General features: G+C 45.6%; 1 protein-coding gene across 1 annotated transcript in view; it reads left to right on the top strand.

The window, feature by feature from the left end:
- Positions 1 to 21,256, top strand: part of LOC119456938 (thrombospondin type-1 domain-containing protein 7A-like) — a 197,922-nt gene that overhangs the window by 57,004 nt on the left and 119,662 nt on the right. Inside the window, exon 21 of the mRNA XM_037718757.2 lies at positions 20,278 to 20,682. Within this exon, the coding sequence (XP_037574685.1) occupies positions 20,278 to 20,682 (405 nt within the window). The remainder of the gene's footprint in view (positions 1 to 20,277; positions 20,683 to 21,256) is intronic.

Below are 21,256 nucleotides of genomic sequence, written 5' to 3'. Positions count from 1 at the left end.
AAAAACATACGCCATTGCATAGAACATTCAGGAGACACGCATATGGCGAAGTGATTTTGTAGAGAGCGCATGAGGGGGTTAGCGTAGCCCGAGAACATAATATGGCACGTTTTCAATGGAAGGATAAGTGGACTGTGACATATTTTCCGAAAAGCATCGCAGTAAACGCTTTCGTGGTTGCTTTCGTGGCCTCCGTAAATACCCACAATTGAACATCTGGTATGTATTGGTATGGATGGTTTTGTCCAACATTCCATTTCCTCCCAACGCACGTAAACATATGTTCTGTGTCTTCCTGTTTATATTTACTCCATTTTGCAGTGTTGTAGTCAGTTGAGGTCACCCCGATTAACCTCCTTGCCTTTTCTTCCTCTCTCTCCCGACATGGCGACGGCTTACGACTTGTTTAATTTGAATATATCTTACTCGGCAGCATCCGTGATTGAAGCTCTGTAGCACTACTTCCTGGCTAAATTTTATGAATATCGTCAATTAGCGGTTCTAGGTGTATTGGAGCGAAGCAGTAGACGTGGGAAGCTTGGCCCTAAAAAATTGAATTTTGAAACTTTACGTGCGAAAACCACAATCTGATTATTAGGCCTCATAATCCGAAGTAATTTTGACCACTTGGGTTTCTTTAACGTCTATCTAAATCTAAATACACGAGCGCTTTTACATTTCGCCCCCCATCGAAATATGGTCGCCGCGGCCGGGAAGGAATCGGCGACCTCGAGTTCAGCAGCGCAGAACCATAACCACTAAGCTTCCGCGGCAGGCAGTTAAGCAATAAGGGAGTAATCTGGAGCAGAATACTTGAAGTAGGGCCAGTTGTTACTGGTTAATATTGTGGCTTGCGCAAGGAACACGCAGACAAAAAGAAAAAGAAAAAGGAAGGCACGGATGACGCGACCGCAAGCTCTCAACTGGTATTTGTATTGAAAGGCATGAATTGTCCCTGTATAACTTGGCACACTCCCCCTTAACAGATAACTGCAGGAGTTGTGGCTGCAGGCTCGTGTTCACAGACACACGCATTTTATCAAGAGACAGGCACAAATTAACAGAGAAATTAACCAGTTGTTTCGCATTAAAAAGATGGGGGAAATGCCTGCGTCGGTCATCCGTATAATTTGCTGATAGAAAAAGAATACGCGTATCTGTGCAGCACTTGTCGCGGGAATAGGAAAAGTTGTTCAGCATGTTCTTTGTCACTTTTTTCTTCTTTTTTTTTCCCGAGCACGTAGCGCTTCATAGCGATGTTCAATGTGAGTCACCCTGTCTTTTAATGAATATAGCAGTTGAGGGTTTGAGCTCGTGTTGTTCGTGTCGTCCTTTGTTGTCTAATCACTTCTCGCGCGAACTGACAGTATGAATTAACCCGGAGCTGAGTCTTTCTACTTCTGACTACGGGATGCATCCCGGTGCAGTTAAATCCCTTGTGTTCCTGCACGACCCTTTCAATTCGCCGTAAATAGTCTCTTACGCCCCGGCGCCTGTACATTATCGATTGTCTGCGTCACCCGTTACCCGCCGCGGTGGCTCAGTTAGCTAAGGCGTTGCGTTGCTGAGCTCGAGGTCGCGGGATCGAATCCCGACTGCGGCGGCCGCATTTCGATGGAGGCGAAATGCAAAACGCCCGTGTGCTTGCGTTGTAGTGGTCGAAATTAATCCGGAGCCCTCCACTACGGCGTGCCTTATAATCAGAACTGGTTTTGGCACGTAAAACCCCAGAAAGAAGAAGAAATGCGTCACCCGTTTAGGATCCCTTTTGCTTTAGAGATGTGGGTGGTGCAGTTTTTGTAAACTACTCCAAACATGTTCAGCGTCACACAGGCTGCAGAACTTTGATCGATTACAAGCCGACCATAACACGGAACCGTCTGGTACTTGCATCACTGTAGGCGTAGGCCGCAAAATTGTCGACTGTAAAAGACCAGCTCGAGCCCAACGCTGAAGTGGTGTAACTGGAATGGTTAACGGTTGTTCTTGATGCAAACGCCACGTCTGGCAACTTAACATTCCGGTGCCTCTTGTCCGGCTATAATAGAACTGCCCTGATGGCATTATTATGTTCCTTTATATTTTAAAACTATGACATACACTGTTTCTTGCTAAGAATTGAGGAAATGGAGCCCAAACAACAAGACCAGTGAATGAAATCACATAAAGCATAACGTGCAAATCCTGAATCTCGTTTATCTACATTTTCCAGGATCCTCATTATTCAATGATGTTAGTGTGGTATCTGTGGTACTCTTTTATATGACAGAAGTGCTCACGGCTGTGATGTCATAAATATTAGATTCAATTTTTCGGACTTTGATTTTGTTGCGCTCAAATATGCTCCCAACGTACTCCGTGGTGACTTTTAAGATTTTCAACAGTCATAAATGCTATATAGCCGGTTACGGGCAAAATCAACACGGCATCCGCACGCACGTGCACTTAGCGACAAAAACAGAAGTATACTTATTCGTTTTACGTGCCTTTCTCACAAGAAAAATACTTTTTATGACCCCGCATCTCTAGTGCAAACAACGACGAAGAGCGTTGACCGCCTTATGCGTAGAAGAAAAAGAAAAAGAAAAAAAGGAGTTAGCGAAGGATACTGGCAGCTCCTTTTTCCACTGGACTGCTCGCAAGTGGCGCTCACGACCCCCGCACGCCACTGTCTATGTCCAAGGCCGTATCCAAAGACGTATCCAAAAGAGTTCGCGGCTCATTGCGCGCGCCCAGGCGAGCGAGCTCACCCGCTGAGACGTCTGGCTCCGTCAGCACTTTATGAGAGAGGCCCGTTCACTGACAAAAACTTGCGCCTGAGCGAAACAAAGCGAAAGCATATCAACGCTCCTTTCCCCCCGCATCCTCGTTTCAGACCCACGCGCACGCAGAAGCCGTGACGGGTGACAAAAAACAAATCGTGCATCTCGCAGTGGGTCTTTAGCAGTAAAAGCGATAAGCTCTGACTTGTATAGCGTCTCTTTTTCTTTGGCCCGGTTCCCTTTGGCACAGCTTTCTTTGTTCCCCTGTTCTATTGTTCTTGGCTACGGAGCACACGCTTAACGGTTCACTGAGCCTCCCTAGGAAGGGGCTCCGTGGCTGTTTCACCATTTTTTATCTTCCTATATTTTTTTTTTCTTTTTGTATTCCTTCTTTGCGTGCCGCCCTTACAGTCGTGTGGTCAAGTGCACTTCCCTCTTAGGGTGATTGCCGGCTATCGGCTCGCTCACGCTTGCCCGGATTATGCGTGATTCGGAATTCCGGTGTCCAAAGCATGCTTCGCCGATAAGTTGCGACGGAGGGGTGCTGCTGATAAGGGAACCTTGACCCGCTTTGTTTCTCGGTGGTGGACAACTTGCGCTGTCACTCGCCGCGAGGCTCTAGTCTATAACGGTGGTACGTGTATGTAAGCGGAAATACGCAGCTACTGTGGCGAAATACTGCAACAGCGAGAGACTTGTAAAGAACATAAGATGAATGAAGCGGACCAGTCGCATCGCCTAAGGTCTTTGGGAGATAAGGAAAGAATTTTCAGTCCGTATGAGGCATACGCCCAGAATGGATCAGTGGCTAGAACAGGAATGATATAACGAAAAGTAAAATTGAATCAAATTCTGGGGCTTTACGTGGCAAAAACACGATTTGATTATGAGGCACGCCGTAGTGGGGGACTCCGGATTAACTTTGGCTACCTGAACTAGCATGTGTATAAGGTATTTACTTGTGTAAAGGCCGGACTTTTTTATTTATTTTTTCACTGGCTGCAGGCCTTGTACGAGGCAGGCTTATACACCTTTTTCACGGCAATTCCGTGGGCGCTGCCATATTTTATCACGTGGTGACGCGTCCATTGCTTGCCTCAGCTGCCTCCGTTGCCTCCGTGTTTACAATGAATGTGCGCGACGCCCGGTGCGGCTCTGCAAACGTCTGTTCCGGCAGATATTGTAGACAGTGACTGAGTGGATGAGACGACGCTTTATCCACAGTTTCAGAGGACATGTAAGCCTTTTCGGAGCTCATTGCGATTTCTCCAAACGGCGCGAGCAGCGTATACGGTGTTTGTACTAAAAGCGGGGCTAGAAATGTATTTCAAGCTGTCCAAATATTCCGCCTATGAATTGAATCAGGATCAGTATGTTTCGCTCTTCGTTCTTTATTTGGCCAATACTATGAAGCAGCGGCTTGTCACGTTTCTGACTCAGTAATGTTCTTCGGTGGGGTCTGATTGTGTATTTTCTGTCTGATCGCTCGCTGGTTTACTTAGTTGCGATATGTTTGTTCTTACTGCGCACAATTAAGGCTTGTAACGTAAATGTTCTGTACTTTGTAATAGCTTGTAGCAAGGACGTACTATCGCTAGTCACTCACTTACACTATAGACCGTCACGTCAGCTGCGATCCTTCGTGTGCTCTCGGTGTAGTCGCCGTCACCCATGCTTAGGCTCATTGATACAAGTGTGCGCCCATTCACTTAATCATGATACCTTGGAGTGGGCGTAATATTGCGCGTGAGTTGGGGGTGGATGTGTGTAGGTAATGATCCAAGAAACCTTACTATGCCAGGAAGTGGCGTTACTCCCTTTGTCATTGTGAACGAGCGGTACTCACTCTTGCCGACGTTCCCGGATTGAAGTCCTTTCCTTGGAGATTGGCGATACAATGCTGGTGGATGAGTTATTTTTTTTGTCCTAGCGGAAAACCGTGCATCGCGAACAAATATAATCCTGATGTCTGTGAACTTGGACACACAGATTCATTCCATTCCTTCATATGCCGGTCACTATTTTTGCAGCCAACTACTGCATACGTCTTCACTCTACCACTCCACATTTTGCAGCATGAACGGAGCACAGTGCGTGAGCGAAAAACCTGTTGCATTTCCGGCAGGTGACCGCACAAAAGCAGGGCAGAAGTGGTAATGGTTTCGTATTCGTACGCGTTCGCTGAGGCAACGTGCGGCGCGACGCCGAAAGCACCACCTCGTTCTTCTAGAGCAAACTGCACCGCAAAAAGGATTTATAGCTGCAACCTGAAGCCTGGCGATCTTCTGTCCAACTGCTATTCAATATAACGCAACCACTGGTGAGCGAATAAGAACACATTTACAGTCACTGACCGAAATTGCCCGAATATTCGGGCCTCCCGAAAGAAACGAATTGGGCTGATAAAATCGATCCAGTTATTTTTTTTTGTAAAGCGCCATCACAGCGGAAACTTCATTTACAGACGTCTTCTCAGTGTTGTGATCCGTTGAAATTAAATTTACTTGAAATTTCGTGATGGCCAAAGCCGCGGATATATGGGTTTAGCGTTCACCCCGCGCGCGCAGCCCGATGGGCGTCGCGCGTCGTCGCGAAGGGCACCTTAAATCCGCGCATTTTCAGCTCCGGCTTTTCTGCACAAAATCGGTTTTGAGCTTTATTACGTTTATGCCCGCACGCGAGCTTACGCCGCTCCGTCCATTAAGCGCACACGAAATGGCTAGGCGTTCGCGGTAGCTCCCGGCTTATCGTCCGCGGACCCAATTCCTCTTCACGCACGTGGCCGTCAGTCTAGCTTGTGCACGTGATCTCACACCTGTTTGCCGATGTATTCTACTGGTACAAACATTTAGGCAAACTTCCGGCATCGGGTTGCTGGCCGCGGCACCTGCCGGCTAGGCTAGGCTTAACCAGCGCCACCCCGCCGCTTCGTCGGAGTCTGCTACCAAAGTTACGGTTTGGTGCGGGAGAATGGTGATGAGGAGGAGGAAATAAACTGTATTGAAGGCAAGGGGAGGGGGAGGGGGAAGCCGATAATGTCATATTTGGCAAGCTAGTGCCATCTAGTAGCGCTTTGCGTAAATTAGCTATCGCGCAGGTATGCACGTGATGCTTAGTGAATCTCTGTTCCTAAGTTTTCGCGCTCCAAAGTGGGAGTGCAGGCGTTACAGGAAGACGGGCTTTACACGAGTAATTGCGGTAATTTTTCGCATTGCTCCCTAACGACAGTTTCTTTCCGTTTTATTTTTCCGTATTAGGCATGACTGATAATATCAAACAACTTAAAACTGGCCTTCATTCTCTTTCCGTACGTATACACGTGCAAGCGTGAAAAATTGAATTGTGGTGTCGTCAATATACCTTGGCGATGCGCACCACCACGGTTGTGTGGTTCATTGAAAAATGATTAGTTAAAGGATCTTATCTCTTTGTTTTATCCTGTGACGCTATCATAACTATTTCTTATTCTTTCGTCCTGTATTCATATTTCTCGCTGCTCCGGTGCTCAGCGACAAATTATGTCTCACTGCACACTTCTTGACCACCCAACATACGCAGTGTACTTTGAAAGCAGCTGCGTGAGAACATATACTACAGCTAATGATGGCAGTTATGAGGATGATAATGCTGATATGATGGTGATGGCAGTGGTGGTAGTGATGATTAATATGATGATCACGCTGCTGCCGATGACGATTATCAGAATGTGATGATCATTACTGATAGAAGAAAGGAAACGAAATTTAAATAACATTTGTTCTCTGGTCTTAATGAGATAAAAGGTCAATTTGGTACCCTAAAGATCCGCCGCGTATGCAAAACACCCAAGAAGACAGCAAAACGTGGTGGACGTCTATGGTAGTCTATGGTATCCATGTATGGCGTAGTCGGGCCCGCGCCAGCCCCTTGAAGCAAGCTACATTGGATTATATACACGGGTGGAGTAGAAAGTTCGTGTCATTCTTTAGATTTATTACTGATCGCTGGCAATGAAATGGGCTTTTTAATGCTACTTTAGCTGTATATGTGGGACAGAGGATAGCCCACACGAGTGGCGGGATTACGAGGCCGGAGAAGACTGGCGAAGCTTGGATTAAGCATTTTTTACGAGGTAATTGTGTAGAGCGCCTAGAATAGAAGCACATAATCAGATAATTTATCTTTGCACTTTTTATATTTCATTTGTAATACACGCGCTACTAAACATTTAGAAAAACGAAGCTGCATAAACGGAAGCGAAACATCAGTGACAAAGAGCAGTCCTCAATGCGTTACGCTGTTGAGCGTAAACCACCTGCGCACGCTCTTCCATTAAAATAAAAAAAAATAATAAAGCGTATGCTCTCTTAGTGTTTTCTCGCATTTTTCTTGGCTAGTATTACCGAGGGCTTGCCTCCTGAATGAACACGAGGAACAAAATTGCATTTGCCTAAAACCTACCGAGCTCTGTCGAGCTGCACTGCACTTGCAATTGTGTCCGAGACGCGCTCTGTTGCGCCACGGAACCCAGTAAAGATTCCCGCCCTCGAAGAACGGCGAGATCTGTTACTTAGCCAAGTAGCGCAATCTTGAATGCCACTGGAGCTACAATTGCGGCAAAGTATTGAGAAAGGCTTTTTTTTCCTTGCATTTCATCTTCTTTATGCGCTTCTAATACGTTCCAACATAAGAAATTGGAGACCATTTTAATGCAGCGAGAACTAAAAAAGAGAACCAAATATTTTACTTTATGTTGCTGGCACGTGGAGTCTCTCGTTTCTGTAACCTTTGTTTTCACGATGGAATGGCGACGAAATATGACCTTATAAACTGAAACCGGATGCGATGGTAGCGCCACCGTGCTTTCGCAAGATTCCGCATGAGCTAAAACGGAAGCAGATGCAGCCACCGGTTCCTGTTCTGCACTTATGTCTGCTGTGTCTTTAATCATTCTCAGCTGATTTGCAACGCTTCACAGGCTTGATCAAGCCTCTTAGAGGGAAAACTATGAACGGAAACTGCGCAGTAGTGAGTGGGTGCGTACGCGTCTCGTTCTAAGGGCTTATTTCTTGCTGATGGCTCGAGGGTTGCTGGCTCCACTGCAGCTTAGTGCGTATGCAGTGACAGTAGCCCTGCTCTTGAGTGTCCCTTGAGTGTCTGGAGGACACCTGCTCTTCAGGTGTTCATCTTTAGGGATACATTTACGCTGTCTGCGGCAAGAGATTACTCCACCCTTTGCGAACAGCATAATTGTTTTATTTTTCTACAGCAAAGTTATCTTTACCTACCTATTGGAATAGCAAGTGATATGCAAAGGTTTGGTCAATTTTCGTATAGTACTTACTTTTGACCTACCCATCCTTTGGCCACTCGATAGGTCACCACCCCATTCTTAAGTAGTCCCCCGGGGTGGGTATGCGTCATTGTGACCCAGCGGGCACAAAAGCTTTAAGTGTGTTTCTACATGTGTTGCAATTCACAGTGCATACACATCTCATCACTCTTGTTCTTTCGACAAGCGGCATACATCGCCTTCGTCCTCTTAAAACGAGAGCTAAAAGCTACAGGCGACGAGACCGTGCGCGGGTCACAACCGCTACTACTGCTACTACGCTAAATCAACTAAGTTTCGCATCACAATGGCATCACTTAGATTCCAACAATGTCTTGGATCGAAGTAGCGTCTTTTTTACGAGGTTGGGGTAGCGTGAACGTGTCCAGAACCTGCAATAGAGAAATATTTCGTGTAACGTACGTGTGTCGAACATCAGCAGGTGCAGCGGGCTGTTCAGTTCGAAGATGAGCGAGGTGCACCTTTGGAAGCTAAGCACTTATGGTCGGCTCCGCTGGTCTAAGTGCAACGCCATGTGCAGCGGCAAGGCGGGGTTGAAGCAGAATGTTTTCGATGCCAACAAAAACATAGTGAAACGAGTAGGGTGCACACGCCTATGTTGTAGGACATCTATGAGTTCGAAGCCTTTAGAACAAGCATGCACAATCAAAACGAACAGAACGACAGAGAATGCTGCAAGCTGCCGAGTGTGTAGAAATTGGCGCGTGTTTTGGCTCACACAAAACCCTTGCATTTTGTGGTGGCGTAACTAGACTAAGTGCTTTATCACACCGGCGATCCGCAGAGGTCGCGCGACATAGTTGGTCGGAAATAGTAACAAATGGCCGCTTTGGTCGAAAAGCGAGTGTGTTTGTTCAGCCGCTCGCTGCTCTAATTCTCAGTCGCGTGACTGCAATCCCAATCCTAATGAACCAATCAGCGGTGCATGAGCAGGAAGCCTGTTTACACTGACGTATATTTGATGTGGCGATGACGCTTCGAGCAGACGCGAACAGCATCATTCGTGAGAAAAATATGTCAGGTGAAGGGCAAGTCGTATATTGCAAGTATGAACATAGTCGCCTTGTTTAGCTCCTTGGTCACCAGTCGCGGTCGGTCGCCGCGCGACCGCTATCCGTCGCCGGTGTGAATGAGCCTTAATACGCCGTTGTGTTTACATGTGCGGCACTATGAAGTGTCATGATAGGATAAGCGGTGTACTTTGAATCACTGTGAAGTGCAAGATGCCAGTGCGCGAACCTGTGAAACGAAGCGGCATTTATTCTAGAATCGCGTGACCGTCCAAGTTTCCTTAGCCTACAGGCAAAGTCTATGTTTGGGAACAAACTGGGTTTTGCGCCACAGTTTGTTTATCGTGTAAGCCACGGCATGCCCTAATGAGGCAATGGCAAAGTGCGGAAAATAACCATTACCACCGCTTGGGAAACGCGAAGTCAAATGCCCCGTTGTGAGTTTGTATTTTCGACGACAGGTTGATAATGTTTAAATGCGGAGCCCATCATCATCACTTAATAACAATCGACGAAGTTGTGATTACGTTAAAAAAATCTCGTCCAACAAAGAAAATCGGAAATATAAGCTTATCAGCTTAAATTGAGTGTCACATTAAATTGAGCGAAGGCGCTTTTGTCATAAATACACTCGCATTAGCTAGGATAGGATAGGAATAAACTTTATTTGTCCAGCGGTTAAGGCTGTTGGTGCCCGGGGCTAGGCTGCCAGCGGTCCATCGCCATATATGTTCCTGAAATGGTTCCACTACAATAATTGCGCAAAAGCTTGCTTTACTAATATCGCATCTTTGCCTCTGTTAGAACTGAGTATGAAAGACAAAGAGGCAGCCAGGGAGTTTTAGAGATCCGCAGCTAGCTATACGGCACGCGCGATTATTGGAAGCAATCTTCTGCAGCATTAGTAAGAAATTTGGCTTTAGTATCTTTTTTTTTTTGTCTAACATATGATTTGCCGATTTCTCTCATGCTCTTAACGCCTCTAACACCTCTAACACCAAAGATAACAAAAGAAAACATGACTATAGGTTCATACGTAAATGGCTGCTCGAAGAAGCATCTTCCTGAGGAGTACGATTTTTTAATTTTTTAATGAAATACTTTAATCCGACATGAACCTAAGCTGACGAAATAATGCGCCTGAAGAACTACATCAAAATTCAGTCACCGTGGCTGCTCCACTCGAGCTTCTGAAGCACATCCAGACACAGGGAAGCCTATTTTAATTAAGTTTGAGCAGTGTTTATGACTTGGCTTCTAGTTCTTCCCGACTAATTAAGGCAGTGTGAGTGCAGATAATTCTACGCAGCTGAGCTCGGAAACCGCGGAAGTCCTATACGTGGTGAGAATGCTCGCTGCGACACGTTTGTGCGCGCTGTTATTTGATATGTTAATTATGGGAACCGTTTAGTGCCGGCATCTGAGCGATTCGCATATTCATTTAATATGACCGAAAGCCGCCCATAAAGCGTCGTGAGTTTTTGGTGGACATGAAAACACCGTTGAGTATGCTGTTGAGTATGCTGTTTGTGGCTTGGGTAGAAATTATAATTTCAAATTGCCACAGAAATGGTCGCGAAAAATGGTACGTCACCCAGCTTTGCGGTAAAATCTAGGGTACTAGAGCTCGATGCTGACCACTTGACCGCAGATTACTGCACGTAAATCGGCTTTTATTAGGTACACCGTACGGTTTGTTTAAAAGCACAGCCTTTAAGTTATATCGGCGTTGGTGCTTTATTCTTTATTGATACCTAAAGAATGTTCATAAGTTCTTTCCTAAGTTCTTTCATAATATTTTCCATGGGCGCTCTGGCATAGACAAAACGAACTACATGCTCGCACCACATTACATTTCGAATCGCCGCGACCATGCTTTTAAAGTTCGGGAGACAACTTCCAGAGGCAATTTGCTGAAGTATTAATTTTTTTTTTCGACGAACGGCATCTGAGTGGAATAGGCTTCCTAGAAACGTTGTAAGCATCGCATCTAATTCTCAGTTTTATAAGTGTGTTCAAGCTCTATAGCGGCTGCTGTTACCTGATCTTGTACTTGTTTTGTTTTCTGTACTGTGCTTCTGTACTTGTTTTGTTTTATACGGGTATCATACCTAGATACTCGCGATCTATTGCCTTTGTTTACCTGCTTGTAAAGCCTTGTGTCGCTTGTGTGACACTGTGTTTCATGTTTGCATCCACAAATGTATAAATATGTCTATATCCCCCCCCCCCCCCCCTCCGCTGTAATGCTCGTGGAGCGAATGCGGGTTTTTGTAATAAATAAAGAAATAGATAAATAAATAATAAATAAATAAATAAATAAATAAATAAATAAATAAATAATAATGAATGAATGAATGAATAATGAATGAATGAATGAATGAATGAATGAATGAATGAATGAATGAATGAATGAATGTCGGCGTTGCCATCGCGGCAACGGGCGGAAAGGCAGAACCGGAACGGCAGAACGGCATCAACACAGCCTCATTGCATTCCGGTGCACATTAGAACTTTTTAGCGTGCAAATTTGTGAGTGAGAGCTCCGATATCAGTGGTCTCCCTTTAAGTTACAAAATACAATTGAGTAATTGTGCCATAAATGCGGGTGCCAGCACTACATGACTAACAATACTTCACGTATCCCACCACTTGCTACCCGTCTATGGGAACAGGAAAAGGCAATGGGAAGAGGTCGTCGGTCACACACACTGCTGCCTTATGCTCACGTCTTATCTGCGCACATTTGCTCCTTGGACTGCCTGCCATCGCCGAAGCATCATAAGATAAAACGAAGACGCCTAGAAGCACAGCTGTGCCGCGTCTAGCTTTTTGCGTACCAGAAACACACGGTGGAAAGCCTTTTGTTTTTTCTTGTACTGATTTTCGTTAGTTTGCCGGAACAGAGTGACCCGCTTACGTGTGCCTGCTGGGTACACAGCGACCCGACGGGTATACCATCTGGTTAATTTGCAAACTGAAAGCACGGTCCCAAAAAAAAGTAACATGGAACCGCGTGACCATCGGCTTCATGAAGAATATATTAATTTCTTAGAGCTATAAGGCCGCACTTGTCGTCTGCTTCCCACCAATCTCGGAGTACAATCGCTATCGTGCTCACTTATCACTTTTCTGGCATCTTTCCAGCGTACGACTCTATAAACACGATTGCAACTGCAGATAAAAAAAATTGATAAAAAAATTACCACAATGTTTTCCACGTTACCACTGCAGGACTGTAAATACGGCAGAAAGCTGGGCTAGTTGTATTTCGGATAACTGATGCATTGGAATGCTTCAAAGACTAAAAGACACGGCGAGGTTGACTACCAGGGTCCTCCGCTGTCTTTTTCCATTTCACTCTAAACGTACTATAAAATGTGGTCGTCGGTCCCTTCAATGCAACTCACTGACGTTCTCTGCTTAAGGGAACGCAAATGATTCTCCATATGATGGTGTTTCTAAAAGTGGTAAAGTCGTTGTTAGTCGCTGTGAATTTCCATGACGCTTAGCCTCGACTCAAGGCTTGGGATTAGGGTTGGCCCCTTAACACTTGCATGTTTGCATGTTAGTCATTGTTTCCGATACATTTGCCTTGTAACTGAGGATATAGTCTATTGCAAAGCGTTAAGCTATACAGGTGCAAACCACTATGAGGAGCCTGGTTGGGCAGTGCCTGAGCGTTGTAGAGAGCGCTAAACAAATGCACCTAAGTGGCTGGATTGTGGCGTCTTCCGAATTTATACATATAGGTTCGGCGAAATTAAGGCCGGGCCCTTCGAATGACGGCAACGATCCGGTACTGTGATTTCTTGCTGGCCAGGCTAGTTCGACCATGCCCCTCACTACATTAAAAGTTACATTAAAAGCTTTTACTGACTTAAAACGTAGCTTTATGAGAGTAACAACCAGGCAGAAGAAAACTGCTGCGTTGGAACTCCTTTGGTACAATGTTGGAACAGAAGCCATGATTCCCACTTTTCTCTCTGGGAATAGAGAAAATGGTCGGAATCATGGAAGAAAGATTGCATCGCAGAAATCATTGAGGGCAGATGGTTAGGCCATTCAAGTAAAGTAATTTGGAGCGCCACATGCTATACATGGGCAAAGCTCTTGTAACGACTATTATGACATTATTTTCCCATCGTCATTGGCTCACTCTCTGCGGCAACTCATTAACCACCACCATTGTTAAATCGCGTGACATATAATGAGACAAGAATTAAATCAAATTTATCGAATAGTTGACAACACAACTGGAAGTTCGCTCAGCTAAATTTGTACATGTGTTGTTTTAAAAATAAATGACGGCGCTACGTGCACGGAAATATATCTCCGTGTAGCTTGTCGCATTTTTCTTGTATGTTTGTTTTTTTGTAGTTGTCAATAACTTTACTAGACAATTATTTACCAGACAATTATATGATGTGACATTACCCAACTTAGAATTACGCATTTGGCAGAAAAAAGAAAGAATGCCGAGGGTGAGCCTACCCAAAAATCGGAAAAGACATTTGCGCATGTCCTGGCTGTAAGTGAGAAGCCATGTGTCTGCAGTGGCCTGGCATGGCACGTCTCGGCTTTTTATTTTGACATACATACACGCATGACAGTGAGAAACAAAATAAAGTAATAAAAAAGAAGCAAAGGAAAAAGAGGTAGAAAATGAGAGAAAGATAAAAAGAGGAAAGAAAAAGAAAAAAGAAACTGCCAGCAGGAACAGTCCAAATAAAACGGTTGACGTCAATGACGAAGGTTTCCATGAGGCGCCATTATGACTGCCAGTCAGGACCCCTGGCACCCAGCTGGACCCATTGGCTCCGTAGACGAAGGGCCTCGAAAACTAGACCTGGGGTGAACTTGCGGCTTAGAGAAGTGGTAAGGAGCGAAATTGAGTTAGAAGGAGATAATGTAGATTAGTGGGTGTGTCAGACATTCCGTCCAGACTGTCCCAGGAGGCTAGCTCCACCTTTGTCGGCATAACAAAGGACAGCACGGAACGAAAGCTGAGGATGAAGGGAGAAATGGAACAAAAGACAAGTAAACCAAAAATGAGGAGGAGAGAGAATGAAAGAGAAAAAAAAATTATGAGGGACGCCACTACGGCCTTCCTCATAATCGGATAGTAGTTTTGGTGCGCATAATACCATAATTTATATTTAACTGCCCCATGAAACCAGCGCAAAACAGGGCCGAGGAAAGTACAGATATCTTTCTTTTCAATGCGAAGCATTTTTTGTTTCATTCTTGGCACGTTGCAATAGGTAGTAAGTTCCTGTTCATAAAATGACAGTAATGTTTGGCTGATGGTGGAATCGAACCTCTGCCGTCGAGAACAGCAGCCCGGTGCTCTAACCATTAGACCACGATCGCACTTATAAAACAAAAACAAAAAAAAAAACAAGGTCTTTTTAGTCGACTTCAGAGGGATTTGGCGTGTTTGGAATTAATTAAGGCATTCGGACCCTCGACCTGTGGTGGGAGTGGAACCCACGACCTTCTGCGTTAATTAAGGCACAGTTAATTAGTATGGAGTTCACTGCTTCTTTTATTTGCTTCGAATTTTTTTTTTTTTTTGCTTCCTTAGGCAATCATTGTAACCTTGTAACCTTGTAACCAATTCTACATTAAAATGGTTGGAGAGGCGACTTCTAGATGTCATATAAACATGAAAATGTTATAAAATGATACCTCGTGATTCCAATAATACGCTTTCCCCCCACAACGGTGTGCTTCGTAATCAGATCGTTGTTTTGGCATGTAAAACTCGGGAAATTATATTGAAATAATGGATACGTTATGGTACGTCAAATTGTGGGCCGATCCCTGAAATAAGGCAGTTTAATAAACTAAGCCGATCCCCTCGATAGTGCAGTCTAAAGTTGTGGGCTAATCCTGAACATGGCGCAGTCAAAATATTTTTGAATTCGAAGCTCCTACTACCCCACTCACGCAAGGGGTAATGCGAATGCGTATGGTGTGCACTGACTGCGCCCCAAGTCCCCCCCCCCCCCCCTCCCAACTCACTCAGGAAGACTTTTCTTTCATCGACTTTAACTGGAGGCTAAATCGCCTTCCAACTTTCTTTCTTGTTGTTTTTTTTTCTTTTTTGCGATCGTGATCTGGTGCCTCAAGCACCGCGCTGCTGTTCTCAACGATGGCACGCATACCTCTCGTTCCAAAGGTGGCCAGCTCTTTGAAGCACTCGGCGCGTGCGCCGCGTGGCCCTTTCTCGTTTTCTTTCCATGTGACAGCTCACACTTTGAGGCGCCGTGGTAGACTGCACATTTCCGGGAGGACTGGCTCACCTTTACGCTACGTATAAACTGACTGTGCGGCATTGTACCTACTACATGACTACTACATGTTTTAAGATTTCTTCGCTGGCGTACAAATTCCATCGTGGTTTTAACATACACTACATGACATCATCATCATCATCATCATCATCATACATTTATGTTCACTGCAGGACGAAGGCCTCTTCCTGCGATCTCCAGTTACCCCTGTCTTGCGCTAGCTGATTCCAACTTGCGCCTGCAAATTTCCTGACTTCATCACCCCACCTAGTTTTCTGCCGTCCTCGACTGCGCTTCCCTTCTCTTGTTGCCCATTCTGTAACTCTAATGGTCGATCGGTTATCCTGACATACTGCATGACATGACTACATGACATAGTCATAGGTAATTACGATTGTATAATACGTAGTTGCTTATGACGTCACAATCAATGTTTCTTTTACTTACGCTCGTCCATTAACCATGTAAAACCCAACAATCGTCATGTCGTACGCTCCCGTCTGACTGGCGTACAAATCATGCCACCGTAAAAATCACACCTTTGCTGCCATGCGATTGTCTTCGATGTGGTCGTGGTTATATGCACGTACGCTCCCGATTTCACACACACGGGTACAATTTACACAAACATGTTAATTCACTTGGTAATGGTTTACGGAATCCCAAACAATGCTGGATAGCCAGGTTCCTGCAAAATGCTTGGCATAGCATCGATTCCCTCAATGAGTGGGGTCCGCCCGTATTTTTCTTCTTTTTCTTTTTTTGTAGAAATGATAAAATAACGGGAAATGAAAGTGGGCGAAAAATGAAGTTGCCATAGGTGGGAACCAAAGCCACAGTTTTCGTGTACCGCAGGCAATGCTATAATAATTTAGCTATCGTGACATCGTTTTCTCATCCACTTTCTTATGTATTCTTCGTATTTGTGCCCTGGGAGTGCTCGCAGGCCACAACTCATGACCATGGCGGCGGATGTAGAACATCCTTCCAACCGCAGGCGTCACATGTTGTGCGAACTTAGGAGGAGGAGGAAACAACTTTATTTTGTTAATTTGGCTTAATGGAGTGCTAACTTAGGAGAAGGCGGCTTGTCAACAAACGCCTGTATGCCACCTCGATCATGGCATCAAGGCTGCGAATGTCGAGACCGTCGCTAAGCAATGAACACAAGGAATAAGGGGAATCGATGAGCGCATTTTTAACAGCGGAGCTGTGTAAGAAGGCCGTAATTTGTGACGCGAGCCGCAAAACCGTGGGCCGATCCTGGCGGCAGTGCAAGAGGGGTCCAAGCGCAATGGCACATAGCACTGTGATCTAGTGAAGCTGATCCTGGCTAGCTCCTTATGGTTGGGACTACATAAGCTTAGTCAGTCATCGATAGCCAATCGATAGCCAATCAATAGCTAATCGATACTCGATCAATAATCAATAAATTCCTGAAAATGCAAGGGACCACTTGGTAGTGCTTAGCCTAGCCCAAATACATGGCCAATACCTTGCGGTAGCCTATCATAGCCAATTAATAGCTAATAGATAATCGATCAATAATCAATAAATTCCGGAAAATGCTGGGATGACTTTGTAGTGCTGCGCCTAGTCCAAATGCGTGGCCAATACGTTGCGATAGCCAGTCGATGGCCAATCAATAGGTAATCGATAACCTATCATTAATTAATAAATTCCGGAACATACTGGGGGTGACTTGGTAGTGCTTAGCCTAGCCCAAAAGCCAGGACTAGCTAGGTGCCAATCAGCTCCGCTGTCTCTTTAGCATTGCGCCTCCAGTGCAAGCTACGCTTTTTTTTTTCCAAGCCTGCGAAGCCAAAGACAAGGATGCCGAAGAAAGCAAGCGTAGGGGAAATCAACTCGACACAACTCACTGACTTTTTTCTTCTATACACATCTCCGCCGGTCTACTTTTGGGGCCCAGAAGATAACGACTAAAAAGCTACTACGTTCGAATCGATTTAATCAGGCGTTGCCCAACCTTTCCAGCAGAACTTTAAATCCCAGCTTAGCCATTAGGAGATAATTTAAAGGTCAACTAATTTTCTTAATTATCGTAAGGAAATAAAAAACACAGACAGTTGGAAGAGGCACCTGATGGAAATGTACAAGTTCTTCTGATGGCGCAGTGCCTTCTTCTAGTTTCTTTTTAATTGACTTGGACTTGTGTGCAAGGAGCTGGAAGCCGGCGTGTAGTACCTGAACAGAAAACAGACAAGGTACTGAGTGGCATTGCCTTCTCTTTTTGTTATTGTTTTAGGCTGGGTCGCCCGGCTCCACCTTCTGCAACGTTTTCTCTCAGAGGAACCGGTGCCTGTCTTACTAACATCGCCTCAAAGGGACACTCGCGTCACTGCGAAAGCAGAACTCTAAGAGGGCGGTGCATCTAGTCCAGGATCTTAGTGTAGCGAATCTTCGTTTACTTTCTTTTTTTTTTCATTTTCTCCGTCTCATTTATTTGAGTCCTTTTCTCCACAGCGGAGTTCACCGTCTTTCAGTTTAAATTGGCGCTTGTTTCCATGTGCACGACGACTCGACTCGTTCGCTTTCAACTTACCGCTTGCTGATGTGGACATACCCGAAGCTGTCACGCGCGTGTGAGTTTTTCCATGAGACGCTACGAACTCGTCGACGCTGAAGGTATTGCGTTAGCTCCTGGACAATCGAATTTCGATATCTCGGCTATCTTTATAATACGTGCCGCTCTCAGGACGCTGCGATTTTATGGCAGGCCTATAGCTTTTGCTGTGCTCAAGTCAAAGTGATATAGAGCTTCAAACGAAATAGGTTAGCTAATGCCGTGGATGCCAGTCCATCTAGAAGTAACGCCTTTATAGACGCTGCAGCAAGTTTTCCACTTGTTTTTTTTTTTTTTTTTATTCATCTCGTACCTCTGATTTAATCATATGGCTTGCATATCACTGCGCTTTCGACATTTTTAACCTACTATATGGATGAGCCGAAAAACCTTATGTGTTCTACCTGGAAGCAAGAGCCACAAAAAAAAATTATGTGCTTTTGTCAGAGATCCTTGCGCTCTCAGGAAGACCCTATAAAAAGACTCAGTGAGGGGAATGTGTCCAGTAGCAATTTTATTACTGAAGCTTGTTCCCTCGATGCTTACTAGTCGCTTTTTCAATTGCTCCGTTCTCAATTTCTCTCGCGTGTGCGCGTGTGCGTGTGTGTGTGTGTGTGTGTGTGTGTGTGTGTGTGTGTGTGTGTGTGTGTGTGTGTGTGTGTGTGTGTGTGTGTGTATCTAACAGCACTCACTGACCCGCCATGGAAGCTCGTCCGTTTTGTCTGTCGTTGCGCTTCTGAGCTCGAGTTCGCGGGCATCATCCCGGTCGTGGCGGCTGCATTCAGGTGGGGGCGCAACGAAAAAAGCACTCGTGTACTTGGAATTATGTGGAAGTTAAAGAACCATCCCAGATGGTCAAATTTAATCCGGATGCTGCCCACTACGGTGTGCTTCATAATCAGATCGTGGGTTTGGCCACAGAATCAAATTTTTAAATTTACCTGCACGCACTGCACGCACTTTTCACTGTTTCCGCTTATTTTTTATCATCATGTATACAATAAAGCTATCGTTGGTAGCAGTACTCAGCTCACTGGAGGGAAGTCAAGCCGCGCTTAGTACGCAGAGAGTTAAATTTTCCCGAAGCTCATTCAACTCCGGTGTGTTGTTTTTCTCCTTGACACCAGTTCACAAAACTGGAAAAACGAGTGGCCTTCATAAGTGTGTACACCGGATGACATAAAGCGATATGCTTGTATTTCGGTGAAACACATCAGGCACGTCGGATGACAATCTACCTGTATCGCTTTCATGTGAACCAGCATCTGTTGTCTTCGCAAGCCTGAGAACAACGAAAAAAAAGGGAAAACACAAGGACGGAGACAAGGAATATGTCACACGAGCGCTCACCAGCCTAACCAGAAAAGTCGCTTATCGTAGTCGCACTTAGACTGCGCAAATGCTTTAGCGATTAGATTAAGCGATTGGCGGCATGAGCATCATTTATTTTATGCTTGCCTTCTTTAATTCATTCACTCCGTTCTTTTGCTTCTTTCTTTACATTCTTTGATTCCTTCATTCCGTTCTTTTGCTTCTTTCTTTACAATCTTCTTCGTGCTTTCGTAGTGTTTTGATAATCTTTCACCGTGTTGTCAAATTATCAACACTACACCGTCCTATCTTTGCTGGCTGTTCCGAGAATAGTTTCCGAAGAAAGACGTGGTTTTCCACACATGGCAAACCACGTGTTGCAATAGAGAACCTATTCTAGGAGCAGCTAGCAATGACGTGACGTGAAGAAGCTAAAGACAAGACAGCACGGGCTAAAAGCCAAATTTTTATTGAAGTCCGGTGACTATACATAACACGATGTCCACTTTAAGGGGGCCACCAAATTTGGCATCGATTCTATACTATCCCCTTATTCAATGAAAATTCAGATGATACCCTGCGCTGTCTTGTCTTTTGCTTCATCGCGTCCCATCTTTGCGATCTGTTCCGAGAATGAACCAACACAAGCTAGTCACAACTTTCAACACTATTGTCTCCGTCTTCGTTTCTTGCGCTGTTTCCACGCTTTCTACATACGACGAACCAACTAGCCCAAGTAATATCTTGGTTTGAGGCAGTTGGCATTGATTCACAATCAAAGCAAACTTTTTGGCGCCCGTCCTGTTGTTTGCGTTCTTCGCCCCCGTTTAATTTGCGCCGAAAAGTTTGCTTTAACTATCGACTAGCCCAACTTTGCAACTCGCCGAAAGCTAAAGTTGACTCCCCTTTCTCGTTTCCCCAACGTCCCCTTCTTCCCTCTCCTCCTCCTCCCTTCCCCCGGCATGCTCCCGGGGTTCAGGCGCGGGATGCACGGGCCGCCCTCGCCCCTGCGTGCCGGGCTGCCCCGCCGGGGCGCGCTGCGATCCCCTGACGGGCCAGTGCTCCTGCCTGCGCGGAACGGTGCCAGTGTTTGTCGGGCCCGAGGACGGCGCGTCGCTCCCGCCTCAACAGCAGCCGCAGCGTGAGACCGAGTCCTTGCCTTCGGCGGCAACCGGTGGCGCCAGTGGTGGCGGTGGTGGCGGCGGCGGTGTTGTCGTCCTCGGTGGTGGTGGTGCCTCCTCTTCGGCCGGTACTGGAGCCGCTGGTGGAAGCACGCTGCTGGCACGCTGCGAACCCATCCGCGCCACGATGGACGGCGCGGGACACGCCGCCGACAACCACACGGCCGCCGCGGCCGGGGACATCCTGCTCAAGTACTACCCGGGTGAGTGAACGCTTGTTACACAAACGCACACGTGACTTGCGTTTTTTTTTTTCATCTATTCTTTTTTAAGTTCATGTTCGCCTATAGCGAAACGTTTCGTTCGAGAGTAACCGCTGTAACGAAGTGTGGAGCGATCGTTCTGCTGAGAGTGCGGTGGCGTGTATATTTGCTTTGCCGTGCACGGAAAAGTACTTCTCAAGTAATGCCTAGATGAATGCGAAGTGTCGCGCTATAGCAACGCTCTGTGTCACAAAATGATGGCTTTAACGAAATTCAGGGTGTCTGCTGCGCGGAAGGCACGGTATTGTAGATTTATTCCTCAGCGTCTGGGATAGTTCTGTTCAAGTTACTGCTTAGGAACTTAAAATTTTTTTAAAGCCTTTTGCGGCTTCTTGTGGTTTAGAAGCGTGATTTTACAGCAACAAGCCAGATTGTAGATTAGACATTGCGCATAAGCGGATGTAACTATGTGGGTTTAAGAGTGTTTATGGCTGCATTACTGCGTGACACACTCTTTCTTTATTTTATTTTTGTCACGCATAGGAGGGTTATACTAATAGTAAGATGGTATTTG

This window comes from Dermacentor silvarum, chromosome 6, assembly GCF_013339745.2.
Source record: "Dermacentor silvarum isolate Dsil-2018 chromosome 6, BIME_Dsil_1.4, whole genome shotgun sequence".
NCBI classification, from domain to species: domain Eukaryota; kingdom Metazoa; phylum Arthropoda; class Arachnida; order Ixodida; family Ixodidae; genus Dermacentor; species Dermacentor silvarum.
Note: the sequence above shows the minus strand (reverse complement) of the source record. Positions and strands in the feature narration are given on the sequence as shown.